Source organism: Gymnoscopelus microlampas (assembly GCF_963454915.1).
Source record: "Gymnoscopelus microlampas genome assembly, chromosome: 9".
NCBI lineage: Eukaryota > Metazoa > Chordata > Actinopteri > Myctophiformes > Myctophidae > Gymnoscopelus > Gymnoscopelus microlampas.
This window is the reverse complement of record NC_139946.1, coordinates 29,605,130-29,625,500: the sequence shown is the minus strand read 5'-3', so window position 1 is coordinate 29,625,500 and position 20,371 is coordinate 29,605,130. Positions and strand designations below refer to the sequence as shown.

Sequence of the window (20,371 nt, the reverse complement as noted above, 5' to 3'; positions counted from 1 at the left end):
CGACATTAGACTGGGTGAGCCGAGGGTCAAACCTGAAACCTTCCGAACATCCTCTTTACCCCTTCAGCTACTGCTGTGTAAAATGGAGTGTTTAGGATTTGAGACTAGAGTAAAAATGGACCACTCTAAGATTTACGTGAACATGCAGGATTTTACTGGGTTGCACCATTGATTTCTCAGCCACAACTAGCAGATACCACTTTCCTTTGTTCTAATTTCCTCTCATCAATTACAGCTAACAAAAATTATTCATGTAAACACAGTGATTAGTTTTCCCAGGAGAGGACAACCAGCAGCCTGCATGCACAGCCTCCCCACAGACTGTCTAGTGTAGTGTGTTTGATGAATGCCTAACAGATGAAACAGGTTTTCCCACTGTTTACAAGGAGGGAAGCTTAGTTGGAATCACGCTGTTAGTTCTAAGGAAGGTGCTCAGCTGCACATGCAGAAGCAAAGATCTGCCCCCTCCCCCCTGTATTTCCACCCTGCTAAAACACAAAACCAAAGTGTTGGCTCATGGACTTGATTGCAAGACATCAGAACAGGCGATCACATTTGTTTTAACCACATTACTTCCTGCAATGGGGTGAGAGCAACTCCTGCCAAGCATTTGCTAACCAGGGTGGGAGGAGTATGGGAGATGGAAGGAGTTGTTCAGGAAATGGAGGAGTGGGTGAACGGATGCTTATGAAACAGGGGGGAAGACAAGGCTATGCCTTCCCTTGAGTTAAACAACAATGGGGTAAATGTATACAGCTGTAACATAAACACTCAAACGACTCAAGTTCCATAACTTGGCAGAGACTTTGATTTCACCCACTGACACTTATACCGCAGTCTGTTTTGTTCAGAAAGCATTGTTCACAGAAAGCACTCCATTATGTAACGATCACAACAATCAGGTCTTTCAGACACCAGAGATAATAACTGGGGACATTATGACCCCTCAGGTAAACAACACAAACAATAGATCTCACATTCCTCTTTGGATGTTGTTTTTTAATTGTTGAACTGATACAACCATGTTCCTTGTGAAGTATGAATTATTGATTATAGCATAAACTCTCTGGACCCTTATTTTATTAAAGAAATAAAAAAAGAAATGTAACATATTAATCTGCATTTGATTGTTGATAAAAAGAAGAAAATAGACTGACTGCAGACTGCCATTCAACAGAGAGGACAGTGTGTCTGCTCCTGCAGACTGTGCAGAAGCCAATTAGCATCACACCTGCCCTGCTCGAGAAAAGGCGCCTTTGTTGAACTTGGACACCTGGCACTGGCATCGAGGCTGTGGATCTTTTTCAATCTTGCCGCAACTAAATGGAATGTTTTCACTTTCCACACGCCCCTGAAATGTTTCTAAACCAGTGAGTTGGCACCCAAAGTGTGGTGTTTGGACTTTGGACCGGGGTGCAGGCAAATAAATTCAGGGGAGGACTATGTCTCATTCAATATATTGTGTCAAGCATTCATGCTATGTTTCAATCGAATTTGCCTTATGTCCCAAAACTGATTTTGCTGGGCAATATGGAAGATATCTGATAGAATTTACCCAGTTTTGTGTTTTTTACTGAGCAACCAATAACATCACATTTTAAATATATTGTATGTTTGGAGCAAAAGAGTCACCTACATCCCTGATCTTCTAACTGCATGAGAAAATATAGCACTGATGGGCCAATGCACTTTAAACTACATGGGTCAACTGAGGTGGTTTAATTGGTTTATTAGTTTTTTGTTTTTACCACAGAGCCTTCAGCCTTTTACAGCTTAATATTCTCCAGTATAGTATGGAATACTAGAATACAATTATGGAATACTATGGAACACATTGATGCAAATTCAGTTACAAACACACACCTGTTCATGACACATAACTGTCCTACTATATAACACAGGTTATAAGGGAATTGTTTTTGCATATAATGTCAGTAAACAAAATCTGGAGCAGATATGCTGTAAACTGTAAATGGATTTATTTGGCCGCAGGATGGATATGGTGCCCTATACTGCCATCATTTGGAAGAAAAATGCATCACAGTAAAACAGCGGTTCTAATTCAGGTTCTTTGAAGAAATGTAAAAATCACACATTAAATATAATGACCCCATTTTCTTGTATAAAACAATATACAGTATAATATTGGTTTAGTAGTAGAACAACCAAGCTAAGAACTGGTCTGAGGTAGTATTGTTATCAAGGAATGATGCCACAGATTTGCCAATTGTACTATTTCAATAGGCAACTTCATTTCTGTAAATGAATTAAACTCCAAACAATATTGAAGTAGACAGATTTACCAGAAGCAAACTTTACTTTAACTATTACTGGTGTCACAGTATAGCTCCATTGGGGAATAATACAGTGTTCCTTCCAATAAACAAGGGAAATAAGTACGGTATTTATTATATAATTACCGTTGTGTTTGAAAATAAGCCAGGCCGCCCCCTGTCCCTTCAAACCCTCCCCCTGACTCCCCATTCCTTGTCTATCAAAAAAAAACATAACATCATGCACACAATGAACTATAGCAGCAATAGACCAGACACATTTAGCTATCAGCAAGCTGTTTCAGTTGTGTTGTCATGTCAAGTGAAGAGGTAGTAGAGGCATTTCAAATGCACACAAAGTGTCTGTGAGACCGGATTTTGCCGGTACACTTTAGAAAGCATGGGGGAAAAAACATGTATACAGGTGGGTAGTGTTAACTTGCATTTCTGTCAGCAGAGGGCAGCATCTTACAGAGAGCTCAGCAATGAAGGCAAACATGAAAGACATACAAAGAATGGGCATGATTATTAATAATGCATGGAGCTCTGAAGTAATGTTTGAAACTTGATTATGCCCTCTCTCAATTACAGTATGGGCTGTGGTCACTAGTTGTAATAATGGTTGAATGACAAGCAAGCCTTTCAAATGGGGACCAGGACTGACCTGTTTGAGAAAAGTCAAAGAATGTAGTCAAATGAAAGTCACAGTATGTGTGTACACACAATACAAACCAGGGATGCAAAGACAAGATGTAGTTGGCAGTGGTTAGTTAACATCCACTATCACATAATGGGATTTTCAGTAATGCGAACTTGGAGTCAGATTTGCCCGTGAATGTGTATAGAAGGATTGTTGGGCGAGTGGGTGAAAGCTATTAGAAAAATATGTACAGTAAAATCCTGCATGTTAAAGGATTTGAGAGTGTAAAATGGTTACGGTCTATCTTTCCGGTCTCAAATTCAAGTGAACACCCAGGATTGTATTGTGTTACACCGTTGATTCCTCTACCACAACTAGAAGGAACCACTTTGCTTTGTTCTTTACTCTCATCAATTACAGCTAACAAAAATGATTTATGTAAACAGAGGGAATGGTTAAGGCCTTGCGGACCAGAGCTTTGGACAAATACAGTCACCATGCTTACTTATGCTAACCAGTGATTAGTCCTCCCAGGAGAGGACCAGCACAGCCTCCCCATAGACAGTCTAATGCAGTGGTTCTCAAAGTGGGGTCCGGGGACCCCCAGGGTCCTTGAGGGGGTTCCAGTGGGTCCCCAGTAAAATCTGTTAATCTAGTGTCAAAATCCGTTTAACCACTTTTACCCGGTATACGTCGGCTATTTGAAAATAGCAGATCTACAAGCTCACAACGTGTGGGACTTAGAGCAGCTATTTCAATAAAGTCTTGTATGAGAGTCCCTGGCACAAAAGATTTTCAGATGGGGGTCCGTGGCTAAATACATTCTAATTTCGGTGTCCTTGACATGGAAAAGTTTGAGAACCCCTGGTCTGATGTGTTTCATGAATGCCTGGATAGGAATTCACTATCACCAAACCACAGCACATTGCATATTTCAAACTATTCTTGGTCATCCTGGGGAGCTGGTGACCATGGTTGGTACTGTTACTGTGGTGGGTGGGGGTGGCCATCGTTGCCAGTCAGCTGGTTAGTCAGACGACCAGCATTCTTCACCACATTCCTGTGAAACCAGTGCAATGTTTACGCCTGTGGTCTGAGAATCCTGTGTGGTTTTAAGGCCTATACTTTCTATAGAAACAGCATGTTCCGATATAGAATGCAGGAGAAGTTCCACAGCAGATGCAATATTTGTGCGTGCTCACTTATTCAACATAGACAATTTGCATATTGACTCATTCGTCTAAGAACGGGGCAGCAAGTCAGGGCATCGTGGGTCTATATATCACTTTTAATTATAATGTCCCAATTTATTTACTCTTATCCAGAGCGACTTGCAAAGTGTGTAATTGAGCCATTTGAGTTGAATAGCCTCAAATGAGCCAGCCTTGAGGAACAGTATTCCAATTTATGTAGGGAGTGATCTATGAAGCCAAGTTAATACTGTAGCACACAAGGCATAGATTACATACAAGAACATTACTTACAGTACATCAAACTCATATATCAAAGTGACTGCTTAATGAGCAGCATGTTGCTACATGGGTTACTACACTGCCTTTGAAAGGGACCCTTACTTGACACGGAATGCTGATGTATGATGTTACAGATGGCTTTGGTCAGGGAAGTGTAGGGGTTGCTAAGAGACAGGGTGACAATTAGCCAAAATAGTGACTTATATAAGCAGATGAGTGACTGGCAGCAATTCAACTGGTAAAAGATGTTTTACGTGCTAAGAGTCATCACAACCGTCTGGTGAAGACATTTCAGAGGACAATTCAGCACAGGTACACGCAGGGAAGCAAAGTACCGATTCAGTTCATTCTAATAAACTCAGCTTCAATACTGATGAATGTGCAGACAGCAAATGCAGCCAGTAGATAAAATGGTGTGTGAAAAAAAACAAAGCAAAAAAAAACAAGACAGGCAATACTAGTGTGCCTATACTTCACTTGGAGGACAGGAGCCATACTGTATGTGCCTAATGCATAATTCAAGCTTAGCCGTCACCGTCACCTTCCTGTCACCGTTGTACAACAAAGTATAAATCGGGCTTTACTATGCAATGCCTGGCAACAGACAAACAACCTGTCATGAAGATCTGAAACATGGCTGACATTGGCTGTCTGGCCAGCGGAACTATTGCTGACAGCCAAATACTACCACTTTCACCATTCTCATTACATGCTCAAAGAGGGATTTGGCTTTCTCTGTATACAGTCCACAATGGTAGGAAAAACAAAAGGCTATAAAAACAAACTTGCAGATTCAACATTTTGGTCTCAAATTAATATCAATTTGCTAGGGGCTTTTGATAAAAGTGCCAGTGTAAAATAAATATGGGTTTATAAACTATTCAACTGTTTTGAATATAGTAGTTGGTTTACACAGTTGTAACACAGACAAAACACAAACATTTATTGCTAAAAGCCTAGGCTATTTCTGATGTTAAACCCCAAAATTGATATGGCTGGCTGATATCGTTGGTGGTCCCCAGACCTGATTAAGGTTAAGAACCAGTGCCTTAAACTGACAGTGAGGGGTCTGTTATTTTACAAAGCTGAAACCAAAGATGTTTTATTACACACTGTGTCTCCCAGTTGCTAAGCAACCTCTTACTTCCTTGTCCGGCATATAATTTGCCAGAGGTGCAGTCCAATCTTGGTGTGGGTTGGTGGGGAATGTCGGTGTAAACAGCACTGTAACCACATGGCAACTACCTTCCCTATAATATAGTCCCAGGCATCTATATATGTAGCATTATACAATATTTGCATGGTTAGCAGTAATCCTACTGTACCAAGGAGTTGCATAGCATATATTTATCTCACAAGCAAAAAAGTTAACCCTTTAAGATCGGGAACGCATCGGTGTCATTTTAAGATTTCTTTGGCTATTCAAAAATAGCAGATCTACAAGCTCATAGCGCTATGAGCTTGTAGATCTGCTATTTTTGAAAAACCTTGAAAATGTGTGCATTTTGAGATGGGAGTCCGTGGCCAAATACATATCTAAAAGTGATTTCTAAATCCCAACAGTATGTGTTCCTTCATCAGTGGTGCTCCATCTTTTCCATGTCAAGGACCACCAAGATGATATGTATTTGGCCGCGGACCCCCATCTCAAAATATGTTGTTCCACAGAAGATTTGCACAAATTTGGCCTTAAGCTTGTATATCTGCTATTTTTTTATAGCCAAAGACATTTTAAAATGACACAGATGTGTTCCTGGTCTTAATGATTTAAGGCCATACGTAGCTGCCCTCTCGGGTAACAGACACAATTGCTGTGCAGTTTAAGGGTGTTGTCATCTGAGCAGAACCAACAACAATTAGAAGTACTCATTACATGACTTGCCCGCTTTAGACAGCTCTAAGTTTTCTAATGGCTGATTTATACAATCGACAATAACTGATTTGCGACAAAGTAAAAGAATAAAGCTAAAATTCCCCCTAAGACCAAACTGCACAGCGAGTCTCACAGGGAGGCAATGTACCAGTTAACCGCCTCAGGGGTGAAAGGGACATGGAAAAAGTAATGTAACTAGACGCGTCGCAATTCTGGGAAAATGCAAAGTGTGGTTGCGCCGACGCCGGTCGCGGGTCGCAGGCGTCTGCCGGGACTCGAGGAATATGCCGGGAGGATTACCGTCGGAGGCCGCGCGACGTGCGATTCGAATTCGGTGCCGATCGGATCCCGCGTTCGTGACACGTGCCGTTTTGTTTAGAGGAAATAGGCCCCTCCCACTAAAGAAATAGGCCCCTCCCAGAAATGTAACGGCCCAATTATATAGTCACGTCACTCCTGAGATCACTGGCGTTTCATTTTGAGAGGATTGATCCCCTCAAAAATCATGTTTTTGCATCAAACGGTTACGTTTGGCGCATTTGTGGCGCCCCCTATGGATCAAAGTGGAAATGCTTTTGGGGGTTCGTTAAGTAAACCACCCTCGACATGTGATTCAAATTTGGGATTGATTGGACGTTTCGTTCGTAATTTTTGGCATTCTTTGTAAAACAGGCCCCTCCCACTAACTTTGGAAGCCAATTACGGACGAACGGTAAGGACTATCAAAATGCCGTTTGGATATGTTTATTGCATGGGCCCAGAGATCATGTGTACCGTATTTTTGTGTAATTTGGATAAAATATGTGGGAGGAGGAGCTAAAAGTGTGTTTTGAAGAAAATTCAATGGGGAGTTGCGTCATGACCCAAGGAATCCAGGGGAAAATATTTTTTCATTCTACAACCTACGGTTAAAAAGTTATAGGCCAAAGGGTATAGTGGGCTGTTATAGCGCCACCATGTGGCCGACTGGTGTAATTATTGTATTAATAAATTGGCAATAAACTATGAACCTCCCCTCGCATGTTTTTTAACTCTAGCTTCTGAGAAAAGAATACTTTTTTTTTTCATTTTCCCATTAAAGTGGATGGGGAAATGTAATGCATTATAAATCAATATCAATTTAACAATGTAACCAATCTCTTAGCAAAGTACAAGCAGTCTATTCCCGGTGAAGCTGGTCATTTTGACATATGGCACGAAATTGGGAAAAATAAACTGTGGGACAAATAGCGAATTAGAAAAAAGTTTATCTAGAAAGAATAATAAAGTCGGAAGAGTACTATAGTCTGGTTGTCCTAGTAGTAGATCTGCTATTTTTTTTAAATGTTTGGGGTGACCCAAATGGTCAGGGTGCATACCACATAGGCTTTGATGCCTGACTGAAGCCCCCGGTTTGACTCCAGGGCCAGGCAGACCATTTGCTGTATGTCACTCCCCTACTCTCTCTCTCACTGATTATCAATAAACGCAGAAAAAGTCCCAAAAATATCTGGAAATATCTTTTGGCATAAAAAATAAAAAATGTATTTATTGAAAATCTCTGAAATGTTTTGATTTTTTTGTATTGTTTGAAATGTTTAGAACTTTTCTGAAATGTTTTGAAATTGTTAGATTTTTTTTCCTTTTTTGAAAATCCTTGCTGATGATGACATGCCCAAAATAGGGACGTCAAGTTGAATGTAATTATACTGAATGACTCTATGCTTCAGGAGACTTATTCCCTGGATTGTGGACACTGTGAAAACGCACCTTGGAGATGCACCTGCAGGGAGGAACTGTGCAACTGTGTCAGTGTGTATTATTCTGGAGCCCAGAGAGCACACAGAGGATATGTAGGCTCAGATAAGGACAAGTCTATAAATATTCTGTTGCGTTAACATGACATGGTCCACATTGTCATTTTCATGGACTCGGTGACAGAATGACCCACGACCACAAGGACATCATGCCAAGAGGAGGAAGAGATGTGCTGAGGCAGCCTAATGCCATTTCTCCTTGAAAGTATCAATACAGTAGTTAGATCATTGACAAAGTATGACAAAAAGGCAAACATATGATATAAGGATCTATGAGCTTATAGTCACATTGAGTGTCAATTGGCTTATTTTTTTTTTCTTGACTTGTTTTATTCTTGGCTTATTTGTTATCTTTAAAACATAAACATATATATATTTTTTTTTTTTCTCCACACAATTGAGTTTGAGTATTGGAGTAAAGTAATTTCACTGCCTGCGTACAATGTTGCTACTGTACCAGCGGTATTGTACATATTGTACTACGGACTCTGCATTAAGGTTAAAAAGAAATTCATGATCTGGCCCAGATTTTCAATATATTGATATACATATAATATATATATATATACATTGGGTAAGCTCTGTTTTCTTTGCACTGAGACAAGCCGTGAGGTAAAAATAGATGCATTTATTCTACACTTTATTACTGATAGAATATCTCTCCATAATACCTCTCATCCTGTAAGAATTACATTCTGGCTTTCTTTGTCTGTCTCTGCTCAATGGACAGCAGTTGAGTTAATCCATACAGCTCCGACACAAGGACGCACAGCTTTAATTGGTGGTTTAAATAAAGAGGAACATAACTGAGAAGGAGATTATTAAGTTGATATGTCTTGTCAAAATAGCACGGATATGCTTACTGCTAGATGGTCCCACACACACTTCAACTTTCCCACAGCAGACCTAGCTGAAGCGCAGCTTCTTTTAAAGGGAATGGGATTAGACACTCTGATTGGTTTAATTAATGTAACGCCCCAAACACTCCCAATACTAATTAAGAGCCTTAACACCACCCAGTGTTATAAAATAAAGCTGAAAAATAAATCTGAACTGAATTACCAAAATCAATTAATGGGGAATTCTATAAAAGTGAAGATAGATTCTTGGACTGTGTGAATAGTAACTAGAATACACCCTGCCTACCTTAAATGGATGAACAAACTCCAAAAATAACATGCAATCGTCATTCTCTCCCTTGTCTCCAATATGACACACAAACCTCTCCCAGGGGAGTAAGTCCTTTCAAGAGCATTTCAGCCCACAAAGCAATTTGCAGGTGCCTCTCACTGGGTGAGTCGCATAACACATGTCACTCTGTAGCTTCTGGCATTTCTAAGAGATCCCTGCAGAACAAAAAACAAACCTGCCTAAAAATGAAATGGACTCTATATTTAGATTGTGACATTTCTAGCACATAAATAGCCTGCAATTCCATTCCAAATGTAGTCAATGCTATTTTCAGGCCAGCTGTTTTCTATTCATTCTAATCGGTTTGTGAGTCAAATCAAGAATGTCATTATGTATGTGGCTGAACTTCATTCTCCTCCCATTAGCGTACGGGCAGACTATTTACGATGTGATGACGGGTGTTTACAGAGACCAGCGTTGGCTATCGTGCTGGGTGCCAGCGTGAATAAATCGGCAGCATCCTGCTAACCCAATAACATGGATGAGGACAGACTCGGTGCCTTAATTCTGTCTATGCCACTCGGTTGTCCAGGCAACCCACGTCTCGTTGACGTCATCACCCCATCCCTGTCCACCAGACCTTTCATTCTGGAGCAAAACAAAACACAACAAAAAACATTAGGGGAATGCCCCCGCCTCTGCCTCCACCCACCTTCGTGACTTAAGGATGAACTCTTAAAGCCAGATTTATATTTTGAAGAACGACGGTGTTGCCTGCCACAAATAGCTTATCTACAAGCTCACAACATGTGACATCCACAACGTGAGATGAGCTTGAAGACCTGCAATTGTTGGCGCGTGACACAGTGGAGTATAAATTAAGCATTTACAACATATGACCCTGGGAACTAACTGGCCCCTTTGGCAAACCTCCTACCAAATGACCTGCCGTTAGAGCGCCACACTTTTTTCAATGTTTAGTACTAATAACATACTAAAACATACTAGTATAATGAAGATCAAATCAGCCCGCCCCGTTCTCACACTAATAACATACTAAAACATACTAGTATAATGAAGATCAAATCTGCCCACTCTGTTCTCACCTTCCAATTCAGATGCTATCATTTTGAAAAGGGAACATCTACGGAGAACACGTCCACAGAGAACAACAAGCCACCATGAATGCTTTTCATCAAGTGTTAATATTCAGGCTTTAGGGCATCCCGGTGAGGTGCTGGCATACCGAACAAGGTATTGGTATTTTCCTCAGATTCTGAGCCAATGTCATAATAGCTGTTGTCACTTATGTTTCTAATGAGGACAGCTGACAGGGCTTTTGTCTGTTCCAAAGCAAGACATGTTGGCCAAGCATTGGGGGCTTGATGATGCGAGTCGATGATGGCAATTTCAATGTGTCGGCGAGAAGTATATTCTCTGAGGGGCTTTGTGACCTGGCTAGTGACGCAAAGACAAGCTCCCCTGAGGCCAGGCATGGAATTTGAGTAGACGAGTAAGGGGGGGTTACACTCTCACGAGATTAACCCACACACTACGGTCTGCACAGTGTAACCAGGCAACATGACCAACCCCACGTCATCACCAAAGACCAACTCAGGTGGTCAGAGTGAGGTGTTAGGGACAAAAATGGATCACTTCACAGAGTCATCTTCATAGACCATGCGTTAACTGAAAATGCCAATAACTCCAAAACTTAAAAACAGATTTATAGCAGGTAAAACTCAGAGACAATGGGAGCTTTCGGGGGCCGCCAGCAATCCTGTTAAGGTCCATTTAACCCCCCATTAAATTAACACTCAGTATTTGCAGCGTGCTTTGTCTCTCTACCAATTGACCGACTGAATGCTCACATTGAACGTTGAACATTGGCTGTCGAATGGTATTCCTGAAATACAGTGGAGTGGACATAGATTTGATGATATTGATGATATTAGTGCCTCGGTCGGCTCGGTGTGTGCAGGAGCTGTTTTTGTGTTTATGCTACTTTCCGAAGGTGATACTTGGATGATTAAGAACCTTCTTGGTATATGCAGAAGACATGGAGGCAGAAGACAGATGTCAGGTAGCCTAATGTAATCCCCAGGTACTGACTGAAACTCATCAGACCACACTTTAATGCAATGATCACAGTTTTGCCTTTGTGTTTTTAAACTTAAGAGAAGAAAAATAACCGGCAGGTTACGTTAATACACAGACTTGCACTGGTGAGAAGACCACTCTCCTTACTGTCTGCTGCTTTACTGAGACAGGAAAAGCTCTCAGGGAGACAGGGCACGGGAGTCACAGCTGTGAGACGGCAAAGACAGATTTGAACACCAGCAGGGATGCATGATTCCGAAGACCAGTTGCCATATGTACCACTGTACTGTTACTGCCATTTTCATAGGGCAGGGCATTATGGACTAAATCAAATATCACTATATTTTTTACCAAATAATGTACAGGTCCCTCGATATCGATATCATATTGTGATTATAACATCAACTTTTTTTTGTCTTGCCAGATTGCCAATAGATTCCTCCCACTGCTGTTGTATCCTACTGGCTCACCTGCCAGTGAGGAGCTCAGGAGGATGTAGGACCTCTCCATCCTACTCCCATTCAACAATCCCTGCATGCTGACAGGTGCCACTCCAGCCCGCAAGAGTATGTGTGGTGACAATGATCACCCTCCCCGCCCAGCTTTCCCTCTCTCGAACATTGTGTTCGTACAGATGCTCAACAAGCCAGATGCACCCCGGTGGATTCAAAGCCCTAGACCAGTGGTTCTCAACCTGTGGTTCGGGAACCCCAGGGGGGTCCCCAAATGATTTTTTGGGGGGTCCCCATTTGACAGTAAAGTGACAATTTAAGGAAAAAAGACCATTAGTGCATCAAAAGTAATCAACAAACGATAGAATAAACACTGGTCAAACATTGGCCAAATTGTCAAATAATACAATAATAATTGAAAATAGACGATCTACAAGCTCACAACGCCTCGCAACGCCCTAGACTGTGGTGGTGTGCAGCTACTTTACCCCCTGCACCACCTAAGCGCCTAAATATTTTTGCTATTTCTGAAAGTTTTTGACAATTGACAATATAAAACAAAGCTCAAGTGATTAAAACCAGGAAAAGACGACGCTTATGACAAATCACAATATTACGACATCCAAAATGCCAGACGATATATCCATCTAGTCTCATATCATGACATATATCGATATTATTGATATTATTTATATTTTGCCCAGCACTACTTTTTCCAACACATAAATGTGTTGAAAAAGGTGAGGTTGATGGATCAACACCATCTTATGTCAATGACATAATATGTCTCAGTTAATGGCCTTGGATATAAAATAGTAGTTTTAACCATGTTCAGTTTGGTGTTAGTGACCAAATGCAGCTCAAACCACCTCAGCTGAACTCAATCCAAATCAAGAGACAGTCATTCTCATTCATCATAACTCGAAACTTAGACAAAGGCAGTGGTTAAACATGAGTGAAGACCAAGACTTTAGCTTTAGTCACCTTGACTAAACCGTTCAAAACTGTATAAAATACCAAGTGATGCTTTAAAGAATGGAACTTTAGACAAAAAGGATGAGCGAGAGACAAAATACATGACGTGGCCTACACTGTACATAGACAATCATATAACACTACACACACTATAACTAAAACAAATTAGACCAAAACTTCAAACTGAGACCGGACCAAAGTCCAAGTGTCTACAACAGATTCTTGTTATATCCTCACCAATGATTCATTACATTATAAGGCTATTTTATGATGCATTTGTGAGGATGATAAGCTATTGTACAACTCTGATAAGTTGTGCATTGAAGGCAGGGTTAATGAAATCGAACACATAATTGGAAAATCTCACAGTGCTCACAAATAGCTGGTAGGCTAACTGTTTTTTTTTTTTGTATTTTGGGCAGTGCCCACAAATAAGAATATCCTACTTGAACACATAAACACAGCACCTCCACCAATGTCACGCTACAATTAAAGGAGACATTCGTCTATGGCATTGGTCAAATCACCAATAGCAACAGATTGAATTGGTCAAAGAATATTGTACAGGCCTACTTGTATTGTATGTATCTATCTATGTCTATTGTCCTAGAAAATGAGATGTTGCATCTCGGGGCTATGATCCCTTCAATAGAAATCTGAAATCTGAATGACAAAAAACGTCCACAGTTTCTCACATAAATGTCCATTTTGCAAAACAACTTCTTACGTTCCAATACAAATCTTTATCCTCTCAGAAACGGAGATGCTCAACTGGACCATTCAGTCAACTTCCAGAGAAACATCAAACATGCGTGCTATTTTTGCCTTGACTTTACGACTACACACACATGCCAGCTGTTCGATGCTACCTGTGTTTGTGTGACACTGAGAAGCAATGGTGGAACGATTAGGCTACTCATATTTTGTACTTAAGTAAAAGTATCAATACTGCAATGTAGAAATACTCTGTTACGAGTAAAAGTCCCGAATTTAAAATATTAAAAAAGGTATTGGTAAAAAAAATATATATATACTTAAAGTATCAAAAGTAAGAGTAGTCATTATGCAAAATGTCCCATTTCACAAATTTTCAAATGCATTTAAAATCTTTTGAAAATTGCAGACCTACAAGCTCACAATGCCTGAGTTGTAGATCGGCTATTTTCTAATGGCCGAAATGTATAGCCTGGGCTGAAGTGGTTAATGTACGTTTTGTAATAATAATCAAAATTTACAAAGTAACTAGTAACTAAAAAGTACAATATTTGCCTTAGATACAGTGGAGTAAAAGTACAAAAAAATGGAAATACTCCAGTAAAGTAAAAATACCTCACAATTGTACTTAAGTATAGTACTATTTGAGTAAATATACTTAGTTACTTTACGCCTCTGTGAGACACTGAGAAGTCATGATGGAAGAGAGTTTGTCCAATATTGTTATGCTGCTGTCTATTCACTCAGTCAGGTGAACCTGAATGAATGCTATAGAAATAGCCATCATGTAAATCAGTGGTCCGGGGACCACCAGTGGTCCTTGAGGGGGTTCCAGGGGGTCCCCAGCCAAATTAATAGTTTAGTAGGAACCAAATTGACCCTTATGTGTCTGTAACTCTGAGTGTACAAATGGTTAGGGTCCATTTGGTTCCATTTGTACACTCTCAGAGTTAAATGAACACTAATGATGATGATACAGTGTAGATTGGGACCCCCAATAAATCAAAATGGTTGAGGCCCTGGCATATCTTTTCAAATGGGGGTCCGTGGGCTAATATGTGTGTCAATTGGGGGGTCCTTGACACGAAAAAGGTTGAAAACCACTGATGTAAATGTCTAATTCAACTCACCTGTCCGCTTTAGATAATCCAGCAGAGACGTAACGTTTCTGACGAGAGGCTGTCAATAAACTCGTTTGGAAAACCGCTCTCAAAATGATTGGGCTACGACTTAATAGCTTACAATGGTTTGTAACAATAACAAAGTAAGTTTGAGTTCAGTCCTCCTCCTGGGCTCGCTGCTGTTCAGCTCCGCTGCATTTGGTGAGCAACTGAACTGAAGACGTGGGCAGCCTTTCACTGACTCTCATCTATTTGAAAGGAGTCGAATGCGTTTCATTTGGTAAGACAGAGGTACGAGGGCGCCCCCTGTCGGTCTGAAAAACCATCGCAACCAGTGGTGGAAAAAGAACTTGAGCTTCAGCTGCCTGACGACGTGAAAGAGGCATTGCTGTGCCTTATTTCAGGCTCCATGATAAACCATTATTCACATTTGAATGGTAAATACTGTGTAATAAATTGCATAATGTCTATGAACATAATGGATTCTGACAACAAGGCTAGGGATGATGAGCTGGATCTGTTTTGCTGTCTGGCAACCACAGACAGCAAGAAGTGGGTGAAATTCGTTTTTGTGCAGGGGTTAGAAAAGTATTGGGGGCCCAGGGAGAGCAATGACATAAAAGAAAACAAACAGTAAAGAGAAACATGTCTATACTCTGTCTGTTTATGTAAAGCACTTTGAATTGCCTTGTTGAATTGTGCTATACAAATAAACATGCCTTGCCGAAAATAACTGCTGCTCTGGAAATTAGGCTGATTCTCCCACACTACCAAGCTGTGGCTCCAAATATCCAGGGATGTGAGACAACCTTGATATTGATCCACACGTCAGCATAGACTTGTCTATTTTGTGATGGATGCCCTTGTAAAGGAGAGACAATATATGTTTGTTTTGGTCAGTCAAGAATATTATGATCAAGTAATAGTATGTACATTATAATCCGTGCATTTAGGAGGGTTATTAACCTCTTTCATTCAGGTGTCCCTATAAAAAAAAAGAGATGACAAAACTAGTAAATAAAACGGACTGGGAGCTAACAAAGAAATGCATCAGGATGTATTTTCAATACTATATAAATGCTGTAATATTTTACATAAAGCAGCTGCTTCTGTAAAGTTGGCAAGAGTAGGACATGAAACAAAATGTTCCTCCCCCTGTTCAATCTGCGAAACAGGTGAGATTCAATTATGAAAACAAAAGTAAAGATGTGTCTCTATAAAACATGTTTCCTTTATTGCTTAAAGAATACAACTTTGTAATCAAATGAATGTGTATCAATTACAACTAGGTTATCCATGTTTATATTAAGGATTTACCACACAGTCGCATTGCAAATGTTTGATAATACACCAGAGGTGGGCAAAAGAACAAATACAGCCCAGATATCAAAGCATTTTACAAAGTGAAAGTTAACATCCTTAACATTGTGTACATTTGCTTGGATGCACTCTGCAGCCAAGCATCACATAGCACCTACACCTCAGAAAATCACTACTCAGGGGGTGTTATGCCTGATTCATACTTCGTCACACAACAGCGCCGCGTGACGACAATAGCCGACCTACAAGCTCACAACGGGTCCATTTGAGATGCGGCGTGAGCTTGTAGGTCTGCTACTTTTGCCGTGCGACGGAGCATACATTAGGCACTAGTCTGTCCTCTGTCTTTGGTTCTACGAGTCAAAAATAGCCTGATTCTGTAAGGTGTAGCTAGCTAATTAACAATACTGTGGTGGAAAGTAGGAAAAGAAAATGCATCACAGACTGTGCGACAGTGCGACTGAACTAAAATAAAACAAAATGTCCTTTCCATTTTAACAAAAATTCAAATACATATTCACAACCCCTCCAAAGAATCCTCTGGTAAAGAAATATATCAGGAGGGGGGTTAAAGAAACCTTTTTCTTTTTAATTACAGACAAAAAAGGACCACAAGAAAGTTGTAATCAATTGCTCTAAAAAAAATCCTAGAGCTGTTCTCCTCACCAAAAGTAATCTAGCAAAACGGATAACAAACTTAAGCTAAAGAAGCAGTACCCGAAGAATTGAACACTTGCTGCATTATAGCCAAAATTCACTGACATATCCTGACCTGCTCACCTTCATTCTTCAGTGTATCCATAACTCATCTCTAAATCTACAAATCACTCACAACATAAACAATTCCAAGACAAAATTGAACATAACCAACTGGAAAAAGGAAAAGATGAGATGAATCAAAAACTTCATAACAGCATCTTGAATCCAATTATTCGTGTGTTCAGGTACTGCTTTCCAAATAACACGTCAAGGCTAGTTGGGAATTCCCCTCAACTTTGATGACACTGTCCATGCCTGAAAGTGCATGTTTGATGCTGGACTGATGTACAACAGGTGTCCAAACAGATTTCGCATCTCTCCGCCAACAGCTGTAGTAGGAGAATTGACGAAAATTGCCAGAGGAAGGGGATTTGGCCAGGTTTTAAAACGGTGTCTGTCCTGGGGTCACATGTCATCCTCTTCATCTTCATCCTGGGAGGAACCGGCTTGCTGGGCAGCACTGGCTGATGCTGCAGCCATTTGTGCTTGCTGGGCAGCCTGTTGCATCTGCAGCCACTCCTGCTGAGCGAGCTCCGCTTGCTGCTGCCGTGCCTGTCATGATAAAAACACATTCATGCCATAAAAAACAGGGCCATTGAGATGCACTAGGGCTGGGCAATTAACCGAAAATAGACAAAAATAGAGAAAATAGCTGATCTACTCTGCAGGCTCACAGTAGCTCTGCTACTTTCACTGTATACATTTCTTAGTCGTTCATTAATTGTAACTAATTGAGGAAAAATGTTTTTAAAAAATCGTGATATTGACTTCAAATCGTATTGCCCAGCCTAAAATACACACAGTCAATCTCATTCATTTATATCTTACTTAATTCTAAGACCGCACCTTGGCAAATAATTCCTGCTGTTGTCGAAGCAGCTCTTCCTCTGGAATGCCAAGATTCTCTAGGCGAGAGCTCGCCTTCCTCCTCTTCAGCGCAACGGTTTTACACTCTGCCAGGACATCTTTCACCTCTGTGATGTACGACGCGAAACCGAGGCTCTCTAGTGCTACAACGAGAAGGAGACACACAGAAACTGAAAAACCACCATCAATCACATTAGGAAACTGGCAAGTGTTGCATGGCTTCACACAGTAAAATCCCCACTGTCAATGTATCCATTTGTAACTGTGAGTGTACAGAATGATGTAAACAAAAGGACCTGTGTACTAGTGTGTAGTGCAGGGTTCTTCAACAGGGGGTCTGGGACCCCTAGGGGGTCCTCAGAGTTACTACAGGGGGGCTGCCAAATCTTTGTGTGATAGGATTATTATATATATTTTTTACATTAAGCACTTCAACCCTAAAATCCCTATTCTGAGGGGAACATTAGCCAAAAATAGCAGATCTACAAGCACACACCTCTGAGGCGTTGTGAACTTGTAGATTGGCTATTTTCGGCAAAGAGGTTTGGCGTAGAAGGAAAAAAGAGCGAGGGGAGGAAGTACAGAGCCAACGATCAAGATGACTAAGTATTGAGGGTTTAAGTGAAATAATAAAAAAATGTTAGTTCACACAACACTGATGAAATCTATGAAAAGGTTTAATCTGCAACACAACTGTATACAATATGTAGTGTGTGTCCCTGCTTCATCTCTCGCTCAGCTAGGGGGTCCTTGGCCCGGAAAAGTTGAAGACCCCTGGGGTAGTGTACACGCTCGCAGTTAAATGAACACTGTGTGAGTGACAGGAGTCACACCGCCCTGAAAGTGTCAACTGCAGTTAGGGGGCACGTGCCTACCTGGATGTGACTCCCCTGTCACACAATACTGTGTTTTAGTGTTTTTCATGGGTTTATTCTATTCATTCGGCTTCAATGTATTTATTTATTTGGCCGTGGCGTATACTGCTGTGTTTTTGTTATAAATGATTGATTGATTGAATACTTTAACAAGCTGCAAACAGTACAGCAAGTACAATTGCGCAAGCAATGCTAAAAAGGATAACACAAAAATACTTGGTGGCTTGTTTCCGTTGTGGTCCTAAAATGTTTATTTTAAGCCTCAGGGATTCCCACTCTGAGTGGTATTTGGTAGTCTGTATGTATGTTTGTTTTATGTCCATTTTAAGCATGGGTCTTGTGCAACACACCTGCATCTTGGCCAGTGTGTATACTTGCAAGAGAGACTTTGTACTAAAGTCTTTACTGGTTAAATGAAGGTTATACTATATTACACAGTGGTTCTCGAAGTGGTTTTCAGGGAGGGGCTCTCAGGGTTCCTGGAGGGGGTCTGTAACTCTGACAGAATACAAATGGAACCAAATGGACCATAACGGGTCCATTTGGTTCCATTTGTATACTGTCAGTCAGAGTTAAGGGGAGACCTTGAAATGTAAAAGTTTGAGAACCACTGATATAATAGGAGAAGCGAACACAAGGGACTGACCATTGATGACATGCTCGGGAGATATGGTCTTCTTCTCGGACTTGTTGCATATCTCGTTGGCCTCTGACGAGATGAGGTGGATGAACTCTGTGCAGCAGTTCACCACCAGCTCCCTGGCATCGTTGGCAACCCGCACGTTGGGGAGGGTCTCCTTGATCATCTTGTTGATGGCTGCCCTGGGGATGGTCAGGTCGTCATCGTTCCCAGAGGAAGAAGCCATCGTGGTGGGGGTGCTTGTAGGGCTGTCACGATTACAAAAGCCAGGTTGACGATTAATTGTCAAACAAATAATTATAACGATTTGATTGTGTTTTTTGGCATTGAACATTTGAACATGTTAATCAAAATGTAATTTCTGTTTTCCTTTTAGGCTTTGTAATCAAACATTTCACATGGCAAATATATGACAGATAACTTAAATATACAAAGAAATTACATATTTGATATTTTTATACATATTTCCCCCCCCCATTTAAATAGCGGAAATAGCTGATCTGCAAGCTTACAACGCCTTAAAAAAAAGCAGAAATACCAGATCTACAAGCTTACAACAAGTCAAAAAGTGACACGTTGTAGGCTTTGCTATTTCTACTTTTTCTTTTTACATTTTGACGATTATGACGATAATGCAAAAAACTATTGCGGTTATCTCAAATAATTGCGATTAGACGATTATGGAATAATTGTGACAGGCCTAGGTGGTGTTGACAAAAACGACAGCAATTGGTGTAAAAAAAAAAAAAAAAAAAAAAAAAAGATGCTCACAGCTGACTGCGAGGGTCCTCGGTGTTCACGTTATCTAGACACAGATATGAAAACTACAGCAGTCTGACTGACTGGTGCTCTAGTTGAAGTTAGCTCAGATGCTGGACAACATGGCTATGGGCTAAACAATGATGAACGCTCCCCTAAGTCTTGGTGGATCCACCATCTGAGACGCCGACCGCAACAGATCGCTGCCAGAATACTGTGGATTTGTTCTGTCAACCGCGGACCCAAAGGAACCGACCGTATCACCCGAACCTCACTTACTAATTCATCTCTAATGTTGTTCCATTGTGGCCAACATTAGCCGAAATCTGTCCCGGATGCAACGTCAGAGAAAAGGCGGATATACTTCTGGGGGTCTTGACTAATTTGCTTCACGGGTGATACCGCCATCTAGTGGCCATTTGCTGAATATTCAAATGGGGCTCCAGTGCTAGTCTACAATTCTACCAGTTTATACTACCAGTGGTTCCCAAACTGGGGGGTCGGGATCCCCAGGGGGTTCCCCAAAAGATTTTGGGGGGTCCCCAGATTATTAGCTTAATGTGCAACATTGTTTTCTCACTCAACAGTAAACACGCCAACATAC

At 40.9% G+C, this 20,371-nt stretch overlaps 2 protein-coding genes across 6 annotated transcripts in view; both read right to left on the bottom strand.

The window, feature by feature from the left end:
* Positions 1–14,641, bottom strand: part of gng12b (guanine nucleotide binding protein (G protein), gamma 12b) — a 39,240-nt gene extending 24,599 nt beyond the window's left edge. Inside the window, exon 1 of the mRNA XM_084066726.1 lies at positions 14,557–14,641. The gene's annotated coding sequence lies outside the window, so the exon portion shown is untranslated. The remainder of the gene's footprint in view (positions 1–14,556) is intronic.
* Positions 14,642–15,760: 1,119 nt separating this feature from the next.
* Positions 15,761–20,104, bottom strand: dr1 (down-regulator of transcription 1). 5 transcript variants are annotated; one of them, XR_014601464.1, is made up of 5 exons: positions 20,047–20,104; positions 19,015–19,256; positions 17,473–17,663; positions 16,180–17,178; positions 15,761–16,149 (listed from the first exon to the last, which is right to left on the bottom strand). XR_014601464.1 is itself a non-coding variant. In XM_084066864.1 (4 exons), exons 1-4 carry the CDS (start codon positions 20,052–20,054, stop codon positions 17,032–17,034), a joined length of 588 nt encoding a protein of 195 aa, XP_083922990.1. In that variant the 5' UTR covers positions 20,055–20,104; the 3' UTR covers positions 15,761–17,031. The 5 variants fall into 5 exon arrangements, 4 of the variants coding, with proteins under 4 accessions (XP_083922990.1, XP_083922991.1, XP_083922992.1 ...); XM_084066864.1 differs by having other exon boundaries at positions 15,761–17,178; XM_084066865.1 differs by having other exon boundaries at positions 15,761–17,178; positions 17,473–17,636.
* Between the last annotated feature and the right edge of the window lie 267 nt (positions 20,105–20,371).

What these genes read in the sequence shown, in the direction of transcription:
- dr1 (XM_084066864.1), bottom strand. An exon ending in TCCCGAGCATGTCATCAATG is followed by an intron (nt 17,664 to 19,014) that starts GTCAGTCCCTTG and finishes GTGGTTTTTCAG; the next exon opens with TTTCTGTGTGTCTCCTTCTC. An exon ending in AGCAGGAATTATTTGCCAAG is followed by an intron (nt 17,179 to 17,472) that starts GTGCGGTCTTAG and finishes TTATCATGACAG; the next exon opens with GCACGGCAGCAGCAAGCGGA.